This window comes from Podarcis melisellensis (genome assembly GCF_964234715.1).
Source record: "Podarcis melisellensis genome assembly, chromosome: 13".
Classification (NCBI taxonomy): Eukaryota; Metazoa; Chordata; class Lepidosauria; order Squamata; family Lacertidae; genus Podarcis; species Podarcis melisellensis.
Genome location: NC_138545.1, coordinates 22,495,386 through 22,522,502, shown reverse-complemented (window position 1 = coordinate 22,522,502; position 27,117 = coordinate 22,495,386). Strand labels below are relative to the sequence as shown.

At 40.4% G+C, this 27,117-nt stretch overlaps 1 protein-coding gene across 1 annotated transcript; it reads left to right on the top strand.

Moving 5' to 3' along the window:
* Positions 1-13: 13 nt before the first annotated feature.
* LOC309355043 (vomeronasal type-2 receptor 26-like) lies at positions 14-25,822 on the top strand. The gene is made up of 8 exons (XM_081885426.1): positions 14-242; positions 8,059-8,910; positions 13,133-13,230; positions 18,902-19,193; positions 20,624-21,484; positions 22,914-23,141; positions 23,718-23,844; positions 24,755-25,822. The coding sequence occupies exons 2-8, from the start codon at positions 8,083-8,085 to the stop codon at positions 25,669-25,671; spliced, it is 3,351 nt and encodes a 1,116-aa protein (XP_081741552.1). The 5' UTR covers positions 14-242; positions 8,059-8,082; the 3' UTR covers positions 25,672-25,822.
* Positions 25,823-27,117: the final 1,295 nt, after the last annotated feature.

The window sequence follows — 27,117 nt, the reverse complement described above, 5'->3', positions numbered from 1 at the left end:
ATGTATGTGCATATGTGATTGAAATTGCTTAAAATTGCAAAAAGAAGTGGAAAGGCCCGTGAAATTTAAAGATTCCAAGCTCATTATTTTGCTTTCTTATTTATGGATTAGGCCCAGCCACTTTCTACATGCAGTGAGAGCTGCCATCCTGGTTCTAGCAAGAAAGTGAAAGAAGGGAAACCATTTTGCTGCTACAATTGCATCCCATGTCCAGAAGGGAAAATATCAGACAAGGAGGGTAAGTAAGTATACCTGATGCTACTGGGTGTTTTCTGTTCTCAGTATTCCAATTTGATTTGTGTAGGGACACATTTTTACAACCAGGCTACTCCAAGCTTGATGTTTTCCCCTTGCAAATTCTGGTTTAATTTATATGGGATTGATTCAATACGGTGAGGAAAATCAGGCTCCAAACTGCTTCACTTGGGTCACAGACTATTTGTTTTCATGGTTTGGTGATGAGTGGATATCTTGTAACTTTCTGTTATTCCTCTTTCCACACCCATTATTCGTTAGTGCTTTCATTTGGTTTCTAAAGGTAAAGGTAAAGGTACCCCTGCCCGTACGGGCCAGTCTTGACAGACTCTGGGGTTGTGCGCCCATCTCACTTAAGAGGCCAGGGGCCAGCGCTGTCCGGAGACACTTCCGGGTCACGTGGCCAGTGTGACAAAGCTGCATCTGGCGAGCCAGAGCCGCACACGGAAACGCCGTTTACCTTCCCGCTGGTAAGCGGTCCCTATTTATCTACTTGCACCCGGAGGTGCTTTCGAACTGCTAGGTTGGCAGGCGCTGGGACCAAGCAGCGGGAGCGCACCCCGCCGCAGGGATTCGAACCGCCGACCTTTCGATCGGCAAGTCCTAGGCGCTGAGGCTTTAACCCACAGCGCCACCTGCGTCCCTCATTTGGTTTCTAGTCATGCTCAAAACTATTTCTGGTGAGCTTCTGAATGGAACTAGTGGTGTATTTTTTTTGTTGGGCCCTCAGATTTACACAGAACCAGAAAACTGCACAGGCAAACCACACACAAAAAATCCTCTACAGTCTATTACATAGCATGTTAAAATTAAAAATGTAAGCTGATAATTTAAAACTGTTTTCTTTTCTATTTTGGCTGTGCTCCTATTTCCAGTGTTCATGAATATATTGCCTATGAGCTCCCATATTTGTGAAAAACCAGAAATCTCCAGAAACAAACTACAGTTAAATATCTGTTTTAATGTGGTATACTTGTGCAGGTTTCTGGTTTTGTTCAATTCTGAGGGATTTAAAAAACAAATAACCAATAGAACTATTTGTGCACATGCCCTGTTGATACTGATTTACCATAAGTAACTTGACGGATTGGAAAGTTGGGATAAACACAAGAGGAACACCTACTGGTATGAATAGGAAAATCACAGATGTAGGGGTCAACTTATACAACTGTGAAAGGAACCATTTAGGCATATTATTAAGGTTTTATGTAAGATCAATACCATAGTCCTTTTCACACATTACTGGTGTGTGAGGTTTTATTTCACGCATGAATTCTAAATCATGCTATGATCAACATAGTGGTATCAAATATCAGTGTTACTTTGCAGCTGTGATTATATGTACAGGCCTGCATATATATATTTTACATTAGACCTCAACACTCAGGTAATGTAGAAAGAAGGCTTATGTCTTTTCCTGTTTCAGATATGAATGACTGTATTAAATGCACAGATGAGAAGTACCCAAGTAAGAATCAGGATACATGCATTCCCAAGATTGTAACCTTCTTGTCTTATGACGAACCTTTGGGGCTCAGTTTAGGCTGCATTGCTCTTTCCTTTTCTTTGATCACAGCTCTGGTGCTGGGGACATTTATGAAGCACCATGGCACTCCCATCGTCGTTGCCAACAACAGGGACCTCACCTACACCCTACTCGTCTCCCTCCTGCTCTGCTTCCTTTCCGCATTGTTGTTCATTGGCCAGCCTCAGAAGTTGACATGTCTCCTCCAACAAGCTGTTTTTGGCATCATCTTCTCAGTGGCTGTTTCTTGTGTGTTGGCAAAAACCATCACCGTAGTTCTAGCTTTCATGGCAACCAAGCCAGGATCAAGAATGAGGAGGTGGGTGGGGAAAAAGCTGGCAGCCTGCATTGTTCTTTCCTTTTCCCTTATTCAAACTGGCATTTGTACTGTGTGGCTGGTGACCTCTCCCCCATTCCAAGATGTTGACATGCACTCAATGGTTGAAGAAATTGTACTGAAATGTAATGAAGGGTCTGTGACCATGTTTTACGTTGTCCTGGGCTATATGGTCTTCCTGGCAATTGCCAGCTTCACAGTGGCTTTCTTTGCCAGGAAACTACCTGATAGTTTTAATGAAGCCAAGTTCATCACATTCAGCATGTTGGTCTTCTGCAGTGTGTGGCTATCCTTTGTGCCAACTTACCTCAGCACAAAGGGGAAATACATGGTTATTGTGGAGATCTTCTCTATCTTAGCTTCCTGTGCTGGCCTTCTGGGCTGCATCTTTTCCCACAAATGTTACATTATTGTGTTTAAACCTGAGTTGAACAACAGGGAACAACTCATAAGGAATAAACACTGAGGAATTCCTTAACTGCAATTTGCAATCTGGACTTATCTTTGTTTGTTCAAGTATTTGTTTTTGTTTTTGTTGTTACTCAGATATTGTAGTGATGACATGGTGGTTATTATTATGTTGTACACAGCCTTGGTAGTTTATGGTATTGTATGTGGCATGCTTAAATGGTTATAATAATACAAAAATCAATCTTGAGCAGTTAATGTGGAAGTTCTGGGCTGTCCAGATGATAAGACCCCCCTCTTGGCCTTGCTGAGGTATTACAAAGGAAAGCAAAACAGTACATTTGGCACCAGTTTGGCTGCAGGAATTGCCAGAAGGAAATGTCTTCCCTCCCCCAAATGTAATGTTATTGTGTTGAAGCCTGAGCTGAACAGCCAGAAACAGTTCATTAAGTAAAAAGATGGGAGAATTTGAATACCCCTGTCTTTTATGATGATTTGAAAGCTGGACATGCGTGTTTGATCTGCAATATATTTGTAAATATTTTCCCCACATAAACTTTTTTATACAACTCCCCCTTGCTGAAACCTTGAATTGGAAAATTGAATCAATATTTCCCTAAAGGCAGGCTCAGCACTTGTCACTAGCAAGTTCTGGATCTGCCTGTAGGTCTCGGTGACTTTGTGACATCAGCACCCTTTTTGTTGGTCACCTGGTCAGCTGTTTAGGAACTGGAAATACTGCAATTCTGCTTTTGAACAGGAACCAACCTCAACTCCCTTGTAAGTATACTCTTGGCAACTAGGAGGGAATAGCATTGCTGATCATTCAGGAGTGCAAGTGGGAGCCAGTGGTGGCAGAGAGAAATGTCACGTAATACAATTCACACCAAGTAGAAGCATAAGGCACAGAACTGTTTTTGATAGACAATCCTGTGCTTTTAATTGTTTCACATTGGTTTATGGTGCAACATGTGCATGCTATTGAGCATTTTCATATAAATATAGTTACAGGTAGTAGGGTTTATTGGGAACCCTGCAAGACAAAAAACCTATGAGCACATTTGTATTGCAGAAGCACAGCAAGAATATTAGGCAATAAAACCTATTTCAGAGAACTGAATGGGGCTGGGAATCCATGTGGACATATTGGGCTGCTTTAGTGCTAGCAAAGAATGCAATACCTAGAGGAAGATATGTGCAGTCAGTCCCTGTTTGCCTGTCTCACACTTCCCCCCAACATCAGCACTGTGATATATGTCAAAGTGTGCTTAACTGAGAGAGGGGATTTTACCCTCCCTTTCCAATAATTTAAAAAGAGGTGGTTTGCTCCATTCCCTTTGTAGGGACAGGAGGGGACAGGGAGACATAAGCAAGTAATTGCTGTGATATGTGGTGATGTACAAGCAGTGGGTGGAGAATGGGTTCATGTCTCTTTGCACAGACTACAAAACTCAATGTTGTTTTTTCAAGGAGGCCTGCATTGTCATCAAGCTTCTATAATTTGTTTTATTGTTCCAGATTGCAGCCTAATATTTCCGGTGTCCCCCTTCTTTGTTATTCATTCCAAACATAATCATCAATTTCTTCCAAGCTAATCATGAGTGAAAACTTTTGTTCAGCTGTGAAAAACATGTTTTCTTCAACATTCCATAGGGAATCCTCATATCTGAAGGTTTGATTTCCTTCTTCTTCAGTTATCGGAAGCATTGCAATATTAATCTCTGGTGGCGTTTCAGTGCCCACGAGTAAAATAAACTTCAATGATTAAGAAGAATGTTATAAATATGCCTGGTACTATTTAGAGATAAGAGTAGGAACTGGAATAAGGCCAGGATCTAAAGGTTTATTCTCTGATACTTTTGCATTACATGACTCAAGATTTAGATCTGTGAACAAACTACCATTAGAGGAATCTCTAAGCACAGACACTCTGAGTTTAGAAAATCTGCATGTAGAGGGGGAAGTTGCCCTTTTACTGAAGAAGATGGTTGTTTTAGTGGTCTTGTTCATAGTATTCTTTTCTCAGATGCTATGTAAAGCTCATACTGTGAAATGTAAGGTTCGTGGTCCACATTATCCACAACACATGTACCATCAGCCAGGAGACTTTATCATTGGTGGCATTGCAACTTATGGTGGTTTTGTGAATGATTTATTATCTTTCACTGAAGATCCCTCACCAGGATTGCTTGATAGCTTTGTGTAAGGACGGGAAAATTTGCTTATATTTTTATCCTTGTGTTTTGTACCTGGCAAGACAAAGTCTAACAGTTTATTCTGAAAACAGTGGGCGATGATGATTTCTTATCCACCCTTCCCCATAAGGTCCCAGGGCAGGTCACAATAATACAAAAACACTTTCTTAAAAACAACTAAAACAGATCATGATCATGAGTGAAAGGAAATAAACACTTATTTTCTGGGAAGGAAATAAACACTTATTTTCTGCACATGAGAAAGTCAGGGTGAAATGTATTTAAGCCTTTATATTTTATTTCACTTCTACATTTTCTTTCTCCTCATTTCAGTTATTTCTTCTACTGATTCTGTGTTGCTCAGAGGTCATCTGTGGTTTCTCTTAAGGCTCTGAATTCTTGCAACATTTGTTTCTTTGTATAATATTGGCCATACATAGGACATGCATTTTAACATTATGGGAATCATTCTAACCACAAGTTTCACAACCACCTTCATATATTCCTAATTCCTGGTCTTAAAACATATCCTCTTTTGCTGGCTATATTACATTTCCTTTTCTGGTATAATTCTGTTTCCCCAAAAATGTCTTCATAAGACAGTAGGTGATAGAGACATATAATGTAAAATGAGAATTTGGAATACATGTATGTGTGTATTAATATTTGAATGTTCCTGGCTCCTATTAGTAAACTCAAATTTATATTCTCACTCATATTAGCATACATTCTCTATGTACCAATCAATTGTGTTCTTAAGCTGAGCTCTGAAAATGTTTGGCTGTGTCTGTGCTGAGTTCAGCCTTGTAGCCATTTGAAGGATACTCATCAGCTCTCTGAGTTGAAGAACCTTCATTCTTCAAGTGACACTGGAAAACAGATGAGCTTAATTTCTCCAGATAGATACAGCATATGCCTTAGTCTGTGCCTGGTTCATTTTGCATAGGCACCACAAGCACACCCATCAATTTGGACTGTTAGCAGCTGCAGTAAGAATAAATCACCAGAACATAAAACAATGTCCTGTTGATTGTTAAATTGTTTTTATTTGATTTATTTTATTTTAATATCGTTATTATATCATTCCCACTCTGAGATTGCTCTTGGTAATGAAGGGGGGGGGATGCAAATGGAACTTCAAACGCTATGTCAATCTGTGGCACAGCCTCATATATAACTTTGTCCTAGATAAAACCATCCCCTCTGGAGGCAGAACCTATAAGTTCCCTCTCATGGATCCTTGTTCAGGTGGATAGGTATAAAAGGTCTCCATTGCTAATCTTTAACTACTAGCTGCCTGGAATAGAAGTTCTATGATGAATAATATAATGAAGAAGGTGCAGGACACAGCAGAATTAGCTTTATTTTTTGATGCAGAATGCAACTATTTTTATAGTGTAGTGACAAAGAATTACCAGCACATCTTGGCCTTGGCGTATGCAGTAAAGGAGATAAATGAAAACCCTCAGATACTACCGAATGTCACTTTGGGCTTCCACATCTATGACAGCTATTTCAATTCTAAGAAGACATATCATGCCACAATGCTACTTATGTCCACACCAGAGAGGTTTGTTCCCAACTACATATGTGGCATCCAAAGTAATCTAACAGCAGTGATCGGGGGACTGGACTACCGAATTTCTTGTCTTGTGGCAGATATCTTGCATATATATAAGGTTCCACAGGTAGGGATTATGTGCCTATATGGATGTGCAGATGATGGGATTTAATCCTTTTAAATGTCCCTCAGATCCTTGAATTTCAAATAATATGATGGGTGAGATACATAAGCCTTATAGCATGTCTACAAAAAAGTAACATTTATGTCTTTATTGATGTTCAAATAATTTTTATCCATTTATCTCCCTTTTATGAATGGGAACTTATTCCATAAGGCCAATGGTATCCTAACACAATTAAAATAATGGTAAAGACACGAACCATTCTTCTTCTTCTTTATTGAATTTATATACTGCCCTAGACCCAGGGGTCTCATATAAAACATATTTTAAAAGTTCAGATTAAAATATCAGTACAATCAAACATATGTAGTTGTGTGTGTGTTTACTGTGTGTTTCTGCATGCATACAAATAGATACACATATATGTTTATTTTATTTGTGGCTTAGGTCATTGTAACTATAACATATTTCCTGGGTTATATCCAACACTAGTCATAGTTAGAGCAAAGTAACTGAAATCAATGGTTTTAAGCTGATTTCAACATGGCTTATCAATGGTTATCACACCTTCTCCATTTTAAATTTACTATTTATTCTTTTAGAAAATATAGAAAATAATATAATATAGAAAATGAATCAAATGCTTTAACTGGTGCATAATTTAGTTACTGCATAAGTAACTAAGTGTAAGGCTATGTGATTGAAAAAGCAGAGTCTCTGTGCAATGTCAATATGAATATCCCATTCAGTGTTTGAAGCCTTTAACATTCTTAATCTATGGGCATAAAACACTGAAAGAATAGGAAGGTGGGCTTTAAGACTTATATAGCCATAGTACTTAATATAGATTTTCATTGTACAAGTAAATTGCAATGTATGTCTGACTTTAGCTCAATCACCTTTAGGCACTTGGACCATAGATACACACACACAATTAAAAAGGGAGTAGAAAGGGGCTGGGGTTCTGGGGAAAATGAGTTTTGCATTGCCACTTGCCACAGACCCCAATGTGTTTTAAATATGCACATTTTTGGCTTTATAAGCATGACCCATTATGTAACCCGCGTGTAAGATAAATAAAATAAAACAAAGATACATAAGGAGAGTCTTGCTAGATCAGACCATGGACCTCTCTCTCACACAGAAGAGCACAAGCATGGCTGCAATACCTTGTGTTATAGGAGATCTAGTATACCTGGAAGAAGTATTTCTTTACTGATCTTCTAATTCAAAACGTAATGTGAGAAGCCATTTGACTATCCTCTCTTCTGAGTTTACACCACACATCATCAAACAATGAAGGAAGCTCTAGATATGACCCAAACTGAAATTTGGTTCATTTTAAAGTGTACATCGTTACACCCATACACATCTAATCTTTCTTGAAAATATTTTGCCTCTGACTGCTAAGGTCAAATATTTGTGACAGAGAGGAAGTCTAGAGAGAAACAGTCCCCACTGATGTTTCTACCCCCAATATAAACCAACTTGACAACCTTAGCATAAAAATGAAGCATCCCATCTTTAACATATTGTAATAACATTCCCATGTCTGTTGCAAACAGTGTATCTTAATGCATTTTGTAATCTGAGTTCTTCAATATACTGTTTAAACGTGACTACTAGTGTCACCCTTCTCAAATTTCCCCTTAGCTTCTCTATGGCTCTGCTCCAGAGATGGAAGATAAAACCACAGGAGCTTCTTTCTACAAAATGACCCCTGAGGAAACCCTTCAGTACACAGGGATTCTTTCTTTATTACTGCATTTCAGGTGGACGTGGATTGGAATCGCTGCAATGGATAATGATAATGGAGAAAGGTTTCTGCAAATTGCAGTTCCACTGTTTTCCCAGAATGGTATATGTTTTGCCTCCATTGAAAGAGTTCCTGTGAAAATTACGTACACTGAACTTAATGACCTGCTAACATGGGGAGCAAAAATACATGACAAACTCATGGATAGCAAAACCAATGTAGTAGTGTTCTATGGCGAGTGTAACTCCATGGTACATATAAGATGGCTCCCATATTTATCAGAACAGGAAAATGCAACGAATTTACTAAGTGGTAAAGTGTGGATTATGACAGCCCAGATGGAACTCACATCATTTCTTTATCAAAGAGACTGGGACACAGAAATAATCCATGGTTCTCTCGCCTTCACAATTCACAGCAGTGAACTACCAGAATTCAAACCATATATTGAGAGCAAAAATCCTTCTAGCATAGAAGGTGATGGTTTTATCAGGGACTTCTGGCAGCAGGCCTTTGCCTGTGTATTCCCAAACACTGAGGCAGATGGGAATATTTGCACAGGGGAAGAGAATATTGACAGTCTTCCGGCACCATTTTTTGAAACAAGCATAACTGGCCACAGCTACAACATCTACAATGCTGTCCATGCTGTGGCCCATGCTTTACATGCCATGACCTCATACAGAGTCAAATACAGCAAAATAGCACAGGAGGGACGACTGAAGCCTCAGAAACAACAGATGTGGCAGGTACTGTCCTCCTGAATATGCTCCTATGGCAATGTATAATATTTTAGATATTGAAATAGGGCCTACCCAGTATAGTAATTTATCTCCCAAACTCTTCTTGTGCACACATTTACTTTCTCCCTCATCTCCAAACACTCAAGAAACTCCTCTCTTTTCACCCCTCACGTGATTCCCTTGTTGAAACTCTGTCCTCCAGCCACTCCCCATACTGCCCCTACCCCATACTTTCCTTCAGTCTTTTAATGTATTAGTTCAGGGGTCAGCAAACTTTTTCAGCAGGGGGCCAGTCCACTGTCCCTCAGACCTTGTGGAGGGCTGGACTATACTTTTTCAGGGGGAATGAACAGATTCCTATAACCCAGAGATGCATTTTAAATAAAAGCACACATTTGACTCATGTAAAAACATGCTGAATCCCAGACCGTCCGTGGGCTGGATTGAGAAGGCGATTGGGCCGGATCCGGCCCCCGGGCCTTAGTTTGCCTACCCATGTATTAGTTGAATGTAAAAAGACTTTTGCATGGCTGGCATGTTGCCTAATGTACAAAGTTACCCTGCCCACTTTTGACTCTCACCCTGCACGCTTTGCCCTTAGTCTCACTCACCACTGGCTTGCGGCCCTAGTAAAGTTGCCCATGAGACTGAAAATGGTTAGCTATTCCTGCTGTATAGTATGGTGGGGGGTTTTTTAGTTAGCTTCTCTGATTGTATATCGACATATCTGAGTTATTAGCAGCCGACTGTTGATGTCAGCTGTGGGTTATAAGTCAAATCAGAACCCTTCCTTGAGACCCGTTGATTGTAAATAGCAATCTGTAGCTGGGATGGCAGCCGCCCTTTCTTTAGTTCCCATTCCTCTTCCTGCCTTTGGACCTACCGTTTCAGCCCTACCACTTTAAAATCTTTCTGGGTTCTTCTTCCCAGTGCATTCTCTTTAGTTAACATGCTGAGAAATCAAATCCTTATGTCATCACTCATCCCCTATTCAAAACTGTTCAGGAAATCTTTAGTCTGCTGCCGTTAGACCTTTGTCTGAAAATCCCAAACTCTTTCCTTTTCCATCTAGCTCCATCATTTCTTGAGACGTGTTTCATTTAACAACAGTGCTGGTGACAAAATTGCCTTTGATCATAATGGGCAGTTACTAGCTGGATTTGATTTTATCAACTGGATTGTTTCCTCAAACCAAACCTTTCACAGGGTGCAAGTGGGGAGTGTGGATCCAGAGGCTGTTCCAGACAAAGCCTTCACCATCAATGAAGATGCCATAACCTGGAACAACTGGTTTAACCAAGTATGATGCATTTTGGGGGGCAGTTTTGGGAATGTCCCATTGTTGAATGAGCCCTGATTCTCTGCATGGGTGTGTAAAGTAAATGTCGTGGTGAACGCAAGTAAGAATGTTCTTGAATCAAAGTGCAACATTGTATGAATTGATGAATTCTTGGAGTTACAAAACATTCTGTCCTTGATATTCTGCTGTTTCTTTCAATAACTGAGATATTGATGGAGGGAAACTAATGTATTTATTTATTTATTTATTTATTTACATATATACATTATTTATATGTATATAAATATTTATATATTTATTGCTTGGATTAGAGGAAAAAAACACATTTGAAACCCTTCCTATGGGCCAGAACCACATGACACTTTGATCATCACTCATATGTTTTTGCTCCATTTATTTCTTGACAATGTCTAGTTGAACTTAAGATGGGAATGGATATCATCACATTCAGTATTACCATGCTTGTATCTCATTTCAGGCAAGTAACACTGCACTGAAAGGAGCTTGCAACAGGGATGAGTCTTTTAAAAGAGGCCCCGTGGAACATGGGTGCTCTGTATCCACGGGGCCTCTTTTAAAGGACTCACCCTGTAGATAAACTGAAATGCACTAGTCATAAGCAAGTGTGTAAGTTGCATCACTGAGAAAAATGTGAAACCTTCTTTCCTGCCATGTGCTCAAAAGAATAGGACCAGGGCGCTCTATATTATCCACATAAAGTTGTCTCTTTAGGGGAAAATAAGTACTGGTAATTCCCCATTATGCATGTTTGAGTCACACACAACTGTGTTGAGGTGTGCTGCCACAAAAAAATAATAATTTGATTCAAACCTGGAAATGGTGCAAAAGGGCAAAAATGACACGCAGAATGTATTAAAATCCCAGGATTTTAACTTTTGAGGAGAGTTAGATTTTAAGAAAGAAGGTTTGACAGACATTTGTGGGTTTGGGGCATAGTTTGGCAGAGTATGGCAGAGCTTTGGGAGCATTTGGGGGGTAGATTTTTCTAAGGATTAAAAATAATAATTTTACAAGTTGTGTGTTGCATCAGCCCCATTCAACTTGGCCAAAGGTTAGGGAAGATAGCAGCTGTTCCCTAACAATTTTTGGAGAGTGGCACTTTGGATACCTCTGGTGCAGAAGACCTTCTAGGACTTAAAACGAAGAATGCCTTAAAATCAGCAAGTCAACTTTGGGCAACAAAGTTTTAATATATAGATAGATAATGGAGTACTGTCTTCATTCTTTTAACAAATGCCAGAAACGTTGACTTCATTCATACATGGCTACATAGTCTCTTCTGTAGTTCACAGTGTATAGACAGGTGGAAAGCCCACAGAAGTGCAAGCATTTGAAGCTGTTTCTTCTTCTTCTTCTTCTTCTTCTTCTTCTTCTTCTTCTTCTTCTTCTTCTTCTTCCTCCTCCTCCTCCTCCTCCTCCTCCTCCTCTATGGATAAGGCACAGCCACTTTCTGTATGTTGTGAGAGTTGCCACCCTGGTTCAAGCAAGAAAGTAAAGGAGGGAGGGCAATTTTGCTGCTATGATTGCATACCTTGTCCAGAAGGGAAGATTTCAGACCAAGAAGGTAAGATATATGTAGATAGATGATAGATAGATAGATAGAGATGATAGATAGAGATATATAGATGATGGATTGATAGATGATAGATAGATTAGATGATAGATACATAGATGATAGATACATAGATGATAGATTAGGCTTCATATGCCATGACACAAGGTTCTTTGGGGGACTGTATGCTTTAAAATTATGCTGTGGATGTGAAAACAGTCCTTAGATGGGACAAAAGTAAAAAGATGAGCTCACAAGTTCATGACCATAGAACTCTCCTCATATTACTCATATGTAAAGACCAGTTGTGGGTTTAAGCTCATGCAGGGAGCCCCAACATCTACAGAAGGGTCCCTGCTGCAGACAATATGATCGTATTGGAGAGGGAAAGAGATGGTTTCACAGTTTTAAAATGGAAAAAAGAGAATACACTGTGACATCACTTGGGTCTTCCTTTGAACACTGCTTTGATGCTACTGTTGATGCAGGGAATTGTGACCTCACCTTGCTGCTTTACATCTAACATGTTCTAAATAATATTTCAAAATTTTATCAAAGAATTTATTCTATAATTTACATAAACAAATTTTACTAGTTCGAAAGAAATCATCTGTATGATTTATAGTCCATGGTATGTTTATGAGTTCATGAGTTCTTCACCCACTAGTCATGTGGGAAGGCTGGACATGCCTTCAGAATTATGCAGAGAGCCTCCACACTTATAGAAAGCTCCCTGCTGCAGGTGGTATGATCAGTACAGTAGTGGTGATGGTTGGGTCATGCAGGACTAAACTGACCACAACAAAACCCCTTTTCAGCAGTTTTGCCCTCTATATGTGAGCAGAGTAAGGTGTGAAGAGGTCTTGTTTCTTTCTGTTTCAGATATGAATGACTGCATTAAATGCACAGATGAGAAGTACCCAAGTAAGAATCAGGATACATGCATTCCCAAGACTGTAACCTTCTTGTCTTATGAAGAACCTTTGGGGCTCAGTTTAGGTTGCATTGCTCTTTCCCTTTCTTTGATCACAGCTCTGGTGCTGGGGACATTTATGAAGCACCATGGCACTCCCATCATTGTTGCCAACAACAGGGACCTCACCTACACTCTCCTCGTCTCCCTCCTGCTCTGCTTCCTTTCTGCATTGCTATTCATTGGTCAGCCTCAGAAGCTGACGTGTCTCCTCCAACAAGCTGTTTTTGGCATCATCTTCTCAGTGGCTGTTTCTTGTGTGCTGGCCAAAACTGTCACAGTGGTATTGGCTTTCATGGCCACCAAACCAGGTTCCAGAATGAGAAAGTGGGTGAGGAAAAGTCTGAGCAACTCTATTGTTCTTTTTTGTTCCCTTATCCAGGCAGGAATCTCTACCACATGGTTGGCAATTTCTCCCCCCTTCCCAGATGTGGACATGCAATCTGTGACTGAAGAAGTTGTCCTGGAATGTAATGCAGGGTCTGTAACCATGTTTTACAGTGTCCTGGGCTACATGGGCTTCCTGGCAATTGCCAGCTTCACTGTGGCTTTCTTTGCCAGGAAACTACCTGATAGTTTCAATGAAGCCAAGTTCATCACTTTCAGCATGTTGGTCTTCTGCAGTGTGTGGCTTTCCTTTATTCCAGCTTATATAAGCTCTAAGGGCAAATACATGGTTGCTGTGGAGATCTTCGCTATCTTAGCCTCCAGTGGTGGTCTTCTCGGTTGCATCTATCTTCCAAAATGCTATCTTATTGTGGTGAGGCCTGAGCTGAACAACAGGGAACATCTAATAAGGAGAAAATTGTGAAGATTCTGATGAAGGGGAAAGTGGTGTCCATTGAGCTTTCAGCAGCTCTTCTTGAAATTCAGAAGCCCTTATATAGAGTTTGGAATTCTGTGATCACCATAGATGGACAAATCTGTCATTTTCAGTTTAACCTTCCCATTTTTTGAAGAACAGCCATTCATATATATATAACCCATGTCATTCTTTCTAAATGCAATATTTAGAAAACGAAGCAGTAGACTGCAATGTGTAAATGTGGGATATAAGTTCATTTTCACCCTACCACTGTTCTACAAAATTTATAGAAACCGATTTCCCCCCGCCCCGCCCCCCGCCACCATATATTTTAACTTGAATGAATGAATCTTTATTTTGATCAGCCATAGCAATAAAGCAACAATAAAACAACTTGAATGAATGAATTTTTATTTGTGTCAGCCATCAGCCATAGCAATAAAACAACAATACGATATACAAAAAAATAGAAATACAAATAAAAAATTGATTATATAAAATACATTTTAGGGTTCTGAATCAATAGTCAAGTAGCGGATCTTATTCTAATTGCCCCAGCTAAAAACCTTGCAACCTTTTCTGTCACCTGCTCATCTTATTCTGCCAAGAGAAAGGATAGTGTGGCAGTGGCTGGGCAACCCGCAATGGACAATCAAGAGGCGTGATAACCTCATTCCTCAAGTCTTTTTAAAAAGTGCAAGCCAGAAGGATATGTGTCACTGATTCAGTAACTGCCATCTTCACAGGGACATAAGCATTTTTCGTGTGGAAACTGTTGGAATTGTCTCTCAAGTACAGCTGAGGGCAATACATTCAATCTTGTGAGAGTAAAAGCGCATCTATGTTTTACAATTGCTAGGTTATGCAGATAGGGTGCCAGAGAGTTTAATGGGAAGGTGGAAAATAGTCATACTATGGGCAAAATTTCCTTATTGTGGCCAAATTGTTCTGGCACTTGATATCCTATAGTCACAGACAAATTAGACTGTTTGCTTTACGAAAACCCAAAGTGAGTAGCTATTGTGGTGACTGCACTTGGTAGTCTTCTCATAAAAAAACTTACTTTGAATATTTATACTAATAAACATCATTTTGTATGCAGTTTTTACTAATATACCCATGGGGAGAATCCCCTAATTTTTTTGTTATTTTTGCTAACATATGTATTTTTAAGCAGCGTTCAGTTCATTCTCTACAACAAAGGGTTTTCTGAAGGGTTCCTTGTGGTTCGAGGACCCGACCCCCGCAATGTGAAATGAAAGCAGAAGGACACGGCTAAGACCAAGGAATTGGTGGTGGATTACAGGAAAAAAAAGGCGGACATTCAGCCCTTGTATATCAACGGGGAACGGGTGGAGAGGGTGGCGGAATTCAGGTTTTTGGGAGTGACTATCGATCAGGGCATGACTTGGAGCGCAAATACCACTGCTCTGGTGAAGAAGGCCCAGCAGAGAATTTATTTCCTCAGACTTTTAAAGAAGAACAATCTGAGTGAGAGACTGCTGGTGTCCTTCTACCGAGGCTCCATAGAGAGCATTCTCACATACTGTATTTGTGCTTGGTTCTCCAGTTGTACAGCTAGGGAGAGGAAGGTGCTCCAGAAGGTCATAACCACAGCCCAAAGGATTATTGGTCATCCTCTCCCATCTTTGGAAGAACTGTACGGTTCCCGTTGTCTTAGGAAAGCAAACAACATCCTGCAGGATTCATCTCACCCGGGATACAGTCTGTTTGCACTACTGCCTTCTGGCAGGAGATATAGAAACATCAAGTCAAGGACAAATAGACTGAAAAATAGTTTCTACCCAAGAGCTGTGGCCTTTTTGAATGCTGTAACTCGATAGTGTGACCTGGGAGTTTGATGGGTGTGGGTGTGGGTGCGGCTGGAATGTGGTTTGTTTGGTTGTTGTTGTTGTTTTGTTTTTGTTGTTTTTAAGGGATGGCATCCAATTTCGTTGCACTTGTGCAATGTTGCACTTGTGTAATGACAATAAAGAATCTATCTATCTATCTATCTATCTATCTATCTATCTATCTATCTATCTATCTATCTATAAGGTTAATGGGCAAGGAAAGGCCACAACTTTATTGACTGCAGCAGTGAAAAGGTATTGGCTTAGGCATTGGATCTCTAAAACAAGTGGGTTTATTCACCAGTAGGTGGAGCCTGTTGATGCTAATCCAACTATAGGCTCACCCCTGATGTCACCGAGGGTCGTGCCATGGCCTCCCGCCAAGCAGGCATCGGACAGAATACACGACCGCCAGATTCCTTTAACGGAATACCCAAAAATTGAAGGCATAAGCGATGGCCACACCTAGCCCTTCGACACACCACAACACATTATTCCAATGCCTAACCTACCCACCAATACCACAAAAGTTGTGACGATTGCTACGAGGTAGGCGAAAAAACCAAAAGGCCTAATGCCAAATGGAAAAACTCCTACCAGGCCCCCTGGACAACCAGGGCGACCAACCTAAGGTCCATAGCAAGGCCAATGACCTAAGCCCTAACTCAAAGGGAGTGGAGGGTGGGTGACTCGCGACGAGACGACGGCAAAGAATGAGGCCTGGGAGAGGCTGGTGCTGCAGCAAAAGGCTGCTGAGCACGCCCCCTTGGAGGCACCTGGTTGGGTGCCTGCCGAGGGGCGTGGGCGCCAGCCAGGAGAGGTGGAGGCAGGGGGCTAACGCCCCCTGCTAGGGGCGGTGCTCAGGCTCCCGCCCACAACCACTCCCCTCTCTTCCAGGGAGGAGAGTCTTTCCTGCAGGCTTCTTCCTCTGAAGGTTGATTTCTCGAGACCCTTTTTGATTTCCTGTACAGTCATACCTCGGGTTACAAATGCTTCAGGTTGCGTCATTTTGGGTTGTGCACCGTGCCAAACCTGGAAGTACTAGAATGGGTTACTTCCAGGTTTCGGAGCTTATGCATGCACAGAAGTGCTAAATTGCACTTTGTGCATGTGCAGAAGTGCCGAATCGTGATCCTTGCATGCGCAGAGGCGGCGCTGTGGGTTGCGAATGCTGTGGGTTGCAAATGTGCCTCCCGCACGGATCACATTTGCAACTCAAGCGTCCACTGTATTACAGATGTTTTTAATTCTTCTTTTTCATGTTTTCAAAAATTGTTTAACAGGAGGCATTACTAAAACCTTAAGTAAAAGCTTGGCTGTTGGTGGTTGGGAGGCATTTGTCTGCTATCTTGTTATTTTTCTAATACCTAAATGCCATAGTATTCTATACAGTATAAGGAGTAGCTTAGTAAAGTTAAATATCAATAAAAGAGCTGCTCAACTGAAGCAGCAAGAAGGCTACTTCTATCATGAAAGAAATTTATTTTGTCTCTATCTCCAGAGCACAGCATTATTTCTGGTGTGGTTTTTTCTGTTGTATACCATTCCAAACACATTTTCAGATGTGGCAAACATAATTTATTCAACAATTCCGTTAGGAACCCCAAGAGTGGAACCAGTGACTAGCTCCCTCTTTAATTACTATCAAATGCCTTGTAATTCATTCTTCTTGTCCAGCTCCCTGTGGGATTCATGAGCCACAAACAAGATTTACAGCAAACACTGTTCAGCAAAGGCAACCAAGACTGTTATAAACATACCCAGCACCATGTGGGGCAGGGATAGGGTTAGGGTTAGGCAGGGGAAAGGGACTGGGAGCAGAAACAGTCCTCCAGTGTGATCGCTAATAGTTTCTATTATTCACTCCAAGAAGTGAATAAGAAGTAAAGAAGTAAAGAAGGCTGTTAGTCATCAAGACACTATATATAGTGTTGTAAAAGAATATAGCAGAAATTCTGTGTAAAAAAATAAAATTAGCCTTGCAGTGAGGATGGTGGTTTTAGTGGTCTTCCTGCTGGCACTGCTTCCTCACAAGTTATGGACATCTCATGCTGTGAAATGTAGGGTTTGTGGTCCATGTTACCCACAACACATGTACCATCAGTCAGGAGACCTCATCATTGGCGGCATTGCAACTCATGGTAGCTTTTTCGACAGTTCAATAGCTTTCACTGAAGAGCCTCCACCAGCATTGCTTGAAGATTTCTTGTAAACACTTATTCTTTATTTGTTTTAATCTTTGTGTATTTTGTCTTCTCTTGGCTCTCTGTCCTACCCCTTGTGTTATTGAAACACTGACTTGTTTTGAGTTTGTTCCATTGTAGTCAGGACTCCTGATTCTGGAAACTGACAGATCCCTAGTACCACCCTTATTTGGAATCAGGAATCTTTCTATCTCTTTCCCGTAGCTGTAATTGAACTGTTGATCCAACAGTTTATATATATACAGAGATCACTTTCTCATATCCATTTGTACCTGTTGTACATATTAATTAACATCCTCATATTTTGTAATAAAATATAGAGGCCTTCTTTTTATCTAAATCTCAGTCTGCGATCTGTTGCTAATCTCCCATTAGCAGAAGTACAACATCCTCATAGCACTCTGTTATTCCATTCACAAGATCCCCCCACCGACCCCCAAAAATGATGACATTTGTATACGTTTGTAGAAGTGTGTATGTGTTATTGAGGACAAGGACTGACTTAAAATAACATATTAAGAAAAATAGTGCATTAGTTGTGCAATCCTAGCTTGGAAAGGTGAATGTGCACCAGCAAGAGAAGTAGATACGGTGGACTTTATTTCTCCTCCCCATGGTTGTGTTATTTATTCTGCCCAACCCCCCAAAAATGGTTCTAACACAGTGGAACTAACTTATGAAAATTCCTGACTGGTAGAGATGGTGATAGCAATCTCACAGGAGAAAGGGGATTTAGGTTTTGCTGTGTTTTCCATGGGCCTCTGCAACTTTTATCTGTCAGCTGAAAAGCTCTTATGTACAATCCTCACTGCATTTAGTCTGTTGATTTGAGGGTTAGTTCTTCTTCTTCTTCTTCTTCATTATACCCTGCCCATTTGGCTGGGTTTCCTCGGCCACTCTGAGCAGCTTATAGTATTTATAAAAACATGATAAAACATAATAATAGACAGCTGCCCTAGACACAGAATTGACCTGCACCTCAATGTACAGCTGTGAGTCCAAAATGACTCCTAGGCTATGCACCTGGTCCTTCAGGGGCACGGTTCCCCCGTTCAGGATCAGGGAGTCCCCCACACCCACCCTCTCCCTGTCCTCCAAGAACAGTACTTCTGTCTTGTTAGGATTCAACTTCAATCTGTTAGCTGCCATCCATCTGCCAACCGCCACAAAACGGTAGCAAAATAATAATAATGCTGAGGAAGATGCAGAATATAGCAGGTTTATTATTATTATTATTATTATTATTTAGATGTGGAATAGTTTGATGCAGAATGCAACTTTCATTCTAGTGCAGTGCCAAAGAATTACCAACACATTCTGGCCCTGGAATTTGCAGTGAATGAGATAAATGAAGACCCTCTGATTCTGCCCAATATCACCTTAGGCTTCAACATCTATGACAGCTATTTCAAGGCAAAGCAGACCTACTATTCTACAATGCTACTTGTATCTACATTGGAGAGATTTGTTCCAAACTACAAATGTGACGTCCACAATAAGCTGACTGCAGTGATTGGAGGACTAGACTCCAAAATCTCTGTTGCAATTGCAAATATTCTTGATATCTATAAGATTCCACAGGTAGGTAAGGCACACATGCTCATTTGTATGTGGGAATAGTGCAGAATTAATATTATTTATTCATTCATTCATTCATTCATTCATTCATTCCAGATATGTATATAATGGTTAATGCTTGGATTTTTTATGGATGTACATAAGTAATAATTAGATTTAGAATTCATCATAGAACCAAAAACATTGCTTTTCATGCTTTTGAATGTTTTGTGGAATAGAAAAGATTTCAAAGTGCAAAGGAAGCACATCAGGGACACAGCAAGAAGGGAGGTCCTCTACCCAAGTGTTGGGGAAATATTGGGGTTCAAAGCCAATGCCTTTGGCTGCCTGGAGCAGTCAACAGAATCCAGACACCAATTTTTCATAAAATGGGACAATTGTTTCGGCACTGAGACATATGTGGATACAATTGTGCAAGGTCTCCTGTTTGTAGGCATTGCACACCATAATACATTGCAGTAAACACTGGGTTGGACCACCAATGTACACATACATATTTATATCTTTGTGAAAAGATATAACTTTTGCTTGTGAAAGAGCAGGAGTTCTGAGGAAATACAGTAAGTTCCTTCCCCAACCATAAAAGGACTTTGCTTAGATGCTATTGTCTCTTGGTCAGCCCTGTATGTTTAGCATGGGATAATAACCACTAACTTTATGAGGTTGACGTACACTTTGTGTCTTAATGTCAGGGCTGGAGAACCTTTTTCAGCCAAAGGGCCTTATCTTCTTGTAGGCAACATTCTGAGGGCCACATGGTGGTGGTGGACTGGGAAAGAATTGTCAGTGGGTCAATGAATGTAAAGTTTAACTTTGTAGTGTAGGCTAGTTTTGAGACAAAGAGGCATTATCATAGATTAAGGACTCACTCTAGCTAGGCAAAAACACTCATTGTAAGAAGCAGGGCCAGTGGCAGGTGTGGCCTGGGGAGAGTTCTGAGACACAGATAAAGAGGCCTAGAAAGCTGCTTTTGGTGCCTAGGCCTGAGTTTCCAGACCACAGAATTAATTGATGCGGGTGGCGCTGTGGTCTAAACCACAGAGCCTAGGGCTTGCTAATCAGAAGGTTGGTGGTTTGAATCCCTGCAACGGCGTGAGCTCTCGTTGTTCGGTCCCAGCTCCTACCAACCTAGCAATTCTAAAGCACGTCAAAGTGCAAGTAGATAAATAGGTACCACTTTGGTGGGAAGGTAAACAGTGTTTCCGTGTGCTGCTCTGGTTTGCCAGAAGAAGCTTCGTCATGCTCGCTCCATGACCCGGAAGCTGTACACCGGCTCTCTCAGCCAATAAAGCGAGATGATCACTGCAACCCCAGAGTCGGTCACGACTGGACCTAACGGTCAGGGGTCCCTTTACCTTTACCTTTACACATGAAACTACAGCTTATAAATTGCTATACTTATCTCTCCTTCTTAAATCTTTGTCTCTGTTCAGCTCGTGTATGGTTCTGCTCCAGTGATGAATGATAAAGCCCCAGGACTTTCTTTCTTCCAGATGACCCCTAAGGAAACCCTTCAGTATTCAGGGATACTCTCTTTATTACTGCATTTTGGTTGGATATGGATTGGGGTCATTGTTATGGACACAGACAATGGAGAGAGATTTCTGCAAATAGCAGTTTCACTGTTCTCCCAGAATGGTATTTGTTTTGCCTTCATAGAAGTGCTCCCCTTTTCAATTTCTTTCACTGAATTTGATGCTAAGTTAGAACACGGGTCAAAAATACACGCTAAAGCCATGAACAGCAAAGCCAATGTAATAGTGTTTTATGGAGAATCTAATGCTATGATGTATCTGAGATGGTTTCCATATCTGTCAAAAGAGGGACATGAGACAAATATATCAAGAGGGAAAGTGTGGATACTGACAGCCCAGATGGAGCTCACTTCATTGGCCTTTCAAAAGAATTGGGATACAGATATAATCTTTGGTGCTCTGTCTTTCACAATTCACACCACTGACCTACCAGCGTTCAAGCCATTTGTTGAGAGCATCAGTCCTTCCAGGACAAAAGGAAACAGTTTTATCAGAGACTTCTGGCAGCAGGCTTTTGGCTGTGTATTCCCAAATACTGTTTTGGAGAGGGGAGATGGATACATTTGTACTGGTGATGAGAAACTGCAGAACCTTCCTGGAACGTTTTTTGAAGTGAGCATGACTGGTCACAGTTACAACATCTACAATGCTGTCTATGCTGTGGCCCATGCTTTGCATGCCATGGCCTTGTCTAGAGTGAAATACAGTGCAATAGTGGATGGAAAGGTTTTGAAGCTTCAGAATCTCCAGATGTGGCAGGTAGAGGCATGAACATCATCGTATAACCTTGCATGGTATCTTAGATCTTACAAAAGGCCCCCAAACAGTGTAGAAACCTATTCCTCATATTCTTTCTGTGCTCACAGTATCATCACTCTTTCTCTCAAAATCATATTAAAGCTATAGAAAAGTAAAAATATAGGGCGTTGATAAACATGTGCAATTTATGAAGCACGAATACTTGGGGAGGTTTTTGGAGCTGCAAATGGAATAGCAACTTTGCTGCAGAGCTTCGCCATCCAAATGACATTCTGTAACTAGGCTAGGAGTAACCTTTCTGTAGCCGCAAGAAAAAGCTGTAAAAATTTATGGCATAACGTTACTTTCTCAGATAGTTGGTGATGGTGCTATCAAATTATTATAATTTATTATTTATTAAATTTGTATACTTTCCTGTACCTGTAGACAGTTCATGACATAAAATTACAATATAAAAAAAACACAAAATATATCCCCACACAAAACGTTTAAAAAGGCATCGGGTGTCTTCTGGTTGAAGAGGAATGTTTTTGCCTGGCACCTAAAGGTAGATAATGAAAGCACCAGCCAAACCTCCCTGGCAAGAGCATTCCACAAACAGGGAAGCACTGCAGCAAAGGCCTATTCTCATGTTGCCATCTTCTGGACCTCTCATGGAGGAGGAACACAAAGAAGGGCCTCAGATGTTAATCTCAGGGTTCATATGGGACGCAGGTGGTGCTGTGGTCTAAGCTGCTGAGCCTCTTGGGCTTGCCAATTAGAAGATTGATAGTTCCAATCCTCATCATGGAGTGAGCTCCCATTGCCTCTGTCCCAGCTCCTGCCAACCTAGCAGTTCGCAAACACCCCAAAAAGTGCAAGTAGATAAATAGGTACCGCTCCAGCAGGAAGGTAAACGGCGTTTCCGTGCTCTGCTCTGGTTCGCCAGAAGCAACATAGTCATGCTGGCCACATGACCCCGGAAAGCTGTCTATGGAGAAACACCGGCTCCCTTGGCCTAAAAACGAGATGAATGCCACCACCCCATAGTTGCCTTTGATTGGACTTAACCATCCAGGGGTCCTTTACCTTTACCTTTTTACCTATGGAGAGAAGCGGTTGTTGAGGTATTGCGATCCTGAGAAATTAAACAGACTTTGAATTGGACCTGGAAACTAATTGGCAGCCAGTGCAATCAGGGCATATGCTCAAACCGTCTTGCTCCACTGAGCAACCTGGCCACTGATTTCTGCACTAGCTGAAATTTCTGAACCATCTTCAGACTGTCTTTCCTCTTTGTGGTCTCTAAACTTACAGCATGAACAGCCTACATTCATGTAATTTTGTGGATTCAAATAGCGATGCCTCAATTAGACCTTGATTTGCAAAATCCATCTCTAGACTTTCTAAAATTATTTCTAAAATTATTGCCTTTTCCTTTGCAATCTAGCTCCATCATTTTTTGAGAAGTGTCTCATTTAACAACAGTGCTGGGAACAGGATTTCTTTTGACCATAATTTGGAATTATTAGCAGAATTTGATGTTATCAATTGGATAGTTTCCTCAAATCAAACCTTTCACAGAGTGAAAATTGGGACTGTGGATCCTGACAGACCTTCAGACCGAGTCCTGACCATAAATGAAGATGCCATCACATGGCACAAGTGGTTTAACCAGGTAGGATCTGACTGTTGGCAGCTTTGGACATCTCCCATTTTTGAATAGTACTGCCTCTCTGTATGGAAGTGCAAAGCAAATTTCTGTGAACAATTGTGATCTCGCTTTTAACACTTATGTTAGAAACTAGCCTTCTGTACTGCGCAATAAATTTAAGCAAATTGGGTATCACCCAATCAGTTTTCCAAAATCTGTCAAATATCCAAGAAGTGAATGTGGATAAAAATAACAGAGTTGTTGTTATTATTATTATTATTATTATTAAATGTTATAGAAAACAATGAACTTGTAAAGGCAAAAATAATGTGATGCATTGGAGTATATTGAATATTATGTTAAAGAGAAGGTTCTTAATCCTATTTGTAAAATACATTGTGTTTTAAATAACTATAATTTGAATTCTGAAATACTGTTCATGGGCAAACAGGGGTAATTTATGCTTATATTTACATTTATACCTTAATCAATATTACTTTTGTTATACATTTTGGCATGAAAAAATGAACAGCAACAAAATAAACAAATAATGTGATATAAATAAATGGTTAATAATTTCAAACTATGTATTCTCATTAGGCACAGCCTCTTTCTGTCTGTACAGAGAGTTGCCATCCTGGTTTTAGGAAGAAAGGGAGGGAGTCGGAGGCATCTTGCTGCTATGATTGCATCCCTTGCCCAGAAGGAGAGATTTCCAACCAGGAGGGTATGAAATATATTATTAAGGTTTACCAAAAGAAGGGGTGTCATTCAGAGGAGTATGGTTATAACTGTGACTGCTTCAAGCTTACTTTTTTGTACTTTGATTGATAGGTTTTGTTAAATGGTTTGGTGAGCTGGATCTAAGAAGAAGCTGCTGCTTAGGGAGAATCTGGTCCATGTGGTATCATTTGGACCTGGTGATTGTAAAGAAATTAATTCAATTAAAATTGCAATGCATTATTAGTAATGCTGCTCTGCTGATATCTCACCAAAGAAAGCACCATTCAAAGATGTTTGAATGTTGTACCTCAATATTGTACCTCAATAACGAGGTACACCACAAAATCAGGATTCTCAAATTAGTGTTGCTCATTGGCTATAAACTACAGATTGTCTGTTTTTTGTTTTGTTTTGTTTTGTTTTGTTTTGTTTTGTTTGGTTTGGTTTGGTTTGGTTTGGTTTGGTTTGGTTGGGTTGGGTTGGGTTGGGTTGGGTTGGGTTGGGTTTTTAAAAAGAAAAGTCCATAAATGGAGAAATTTGCAGTTGTATTTTGCTTTAGCAGCTATCATTCATGTTCTGTGAATGGCACTGCAACATGCTTCTACTTCAGTCTTTCTTTAAACTGTGCTTGGATTCTGCAGGGGATGAACAAAAGTTCCCCTTTTAATGATCATGGGTCTTCTGCCACATTTAGGTTGGCACTGTAATCTCAATCTGCATAAAAAATCATTCTTTTTAGTACTAACAATGCTGCTTAATATCACTGAGGCTCTAAAACACATTTGAGAGTACCAGCACTGAACATATATGAATTTGTACAAACAGTTTTGACTGCGTGAAAGAAACATTTTTATGCATCGTGTTGAAATGTTATGGCGTATTTGTAAAATAAAGATCTGGCTTTTCTGTTTCAGACATGAATGACTGCATCAAATGTGCTGATGAAAAGTATCCAAGCAAAAATCAGGATTTATGTATTCCTAAATCTGTAACCTATTTGTCATATGGGGGACTCTTAGGACTTGGCTTAACCTGTTTTGCTCTAGCCTTTTCTTTCACCACTGCTCTGGTGCTAGGAATATTTATAAAACACCATGACACTCCCATCGTCAAAGCCAACAACCAGAACCTCACCTATACTCTCCTAATTTCTCTCCTGCTCTGCTTCCTTTGCGCACTGCTATTCATTGGGAAACCACAGAAGATTATGTGTCTCCTCCGACAAACTGCTTTTAGCATCATCTTCTCCGTGGCTGTTTCTTGTGTGTTGGCCAAAACTACCACAGTTGTCCTGGCTTTCATAGCCACCAAACCTGGATCTAGGATGAGAAAATGGGTAGGGAAGAGGCTAGCCAACTCCATTGTACTTTTCTGCTCTGTTATTCAAACTGGTATCTGTGCTGTTTGGTTGGCAACCTCTCCACCCTTCCCAGGTGTGGACATGCACTCAGTGACTAAAGAAGTTGTCTTGGAATGTAATGAAGGGTCTGTGACTATATTTTACAGTGTCCTGGGCTACATGGGCTTCCTGGCAATTGCCAGCTTCACTGTGGCTTTCTTTGCCAGGAAACTACCTGATAGTTTCAATGAAGCCAAGTTCATCACTTTCAGCATGTTGGTGTTTTGCAGTGTGTGGTTATCCTTTGTTCCAGCTTATATGAGCTCTAAGGGCAAATACATGGTTGCTGTGGAGATCTTCGCTATCTTAGCCTCCAGCGCTGGATTGCTAGGCTGCATCTTTTTTCCAAAATGTTACATTATTCTGTTGAGGTCTGAGCTGAACAACAAGGAACATCTAATGAAGAGGAAAGGCAGAATGATTAGAATATAGATTAAAATATAGCACAGAAGCTGCTATGTCTGTGTGCCTCTTATACTTTGTGTCTACAATGCAGAATATTTCTAAGAGGTTTTTTCCTAAAATGTGACCTAGACAAATATTCACTCAAATTCCATCAATTTCCTCTAATTAAAAAAATCCAATGGAAAAGTGATCCAAGAATCTTCCTAAAGTACATTACATCAACTTATATTCACTTACATACTACGCCCACCAAACCTTTTGGTAGGTTGGAAATGCCAAAAAGGAAAAGCTAATCATACGAGGCAAATGACCACCACATCACCTGCAGCCACATCACTAGTATAAACAAAACCTACCCTGATAAGGGGATTAAGTGTTTGGGAAGAAAAAGGCTGCGATGAACACCAAATTATAATATAATATTTATATGATCTTACCAAAATACCAGATGTTAGAAGTGTATTTTTATACTGTAAACCACTCTGTGATAGTCTGATGAAGGTATATATATTTAATAAATATATAAAAGTAAGATTCACTCATTTTCTGTGTTTTCAAATTCAACCATTTTGCAAAATAATTTGTGAAATAAGTGTGTACAGGAGAATGAAAGCTATCCAAATGTTAAATTATTAGACCTTCAACAGTCAGGCAGTGTTCACATGTTCCATGTTCACAATCTGAGGACACGTGGGGAGGATTATAGCCATTCGCATCTGTAATCAATAAAGTTGCAGCCTATTTGAACCAAATTATAAGTTGCTGTCTTGGGAGCGACAGGGTCATGGGGCCTTGGCATGCAATTCTTAATACACTAAGTCAGTACAAGATATATGGAAATAAATCCCTTTTGTCAAAAGTGTATCAATTGTAGAAGGAGAGCTTCAGTGGTTTCCCTGCAATGGGATGAAGTGTATGAAAAAAAATAAAATAAGGATTCACCAGCTACAGCCATCCCTGCATCTGGGAAGCTTGACTTCGGTTGTTTGTGCTGTGGTGGCCTCCTGTCTCTTCTGCTGCAATGTGCTTATGTGGGACCTACCTTGAGGATGGTCCAGAGACCTCAATTATTACAGAATGCATCTGCTAGGCTGGTAAGTGGGAAGCCTGATGGGATAATGTGTCACTGGTTCTGAAAGCAGTGCATTGGCAGCCAATGAGCTATTGGGCTTAATTCATGGTGTTAGTACTAGCATATAAAGTCCTAAATGGCCAGGGATCTAAGTACTTAAAAGTGTGCCTTCCCCAGTATCAACCATTTTGCACTCTATAATTGGAAGGTACAACTTTCTCTCATGTTGAATTTCAGGAGGGGGGTGGTCCTGTTTAATCTTTCCAAATCACATTGATTGAGCCTGGCATTTGTGATTCCTGTGAATCCTGTGTTATACCCTTACTTCATGCATATATTATAAAGAATGGATGCAAGTTGAAATCAACTGTTCAAACATGAGCAGACCCTGTGGCTAGGAG

Coding starts and splice junctions, on each gene's coding strand:
- LOC309355043 (XM_081885426.1), top strand. CDS start 8,083: ATGGAAGATAAAACCACAGGAGCTTCTTTCTACAAAATGACCCCTGAG. Junction 8,911..13,132: donor AGAAACAACAGATGTGGCAG/GTACTGTCCTCC, acceptor TCCCTTATCCAG/GCAGGAATCTCTACCACATG. Junction 21,485..22,913: donor AGAATCTCCAGATGTGGCAG/GTAGAGGCATGA, acceptor TTTGCAATCTAG/CTCCATCATTTTTTGAGAAG.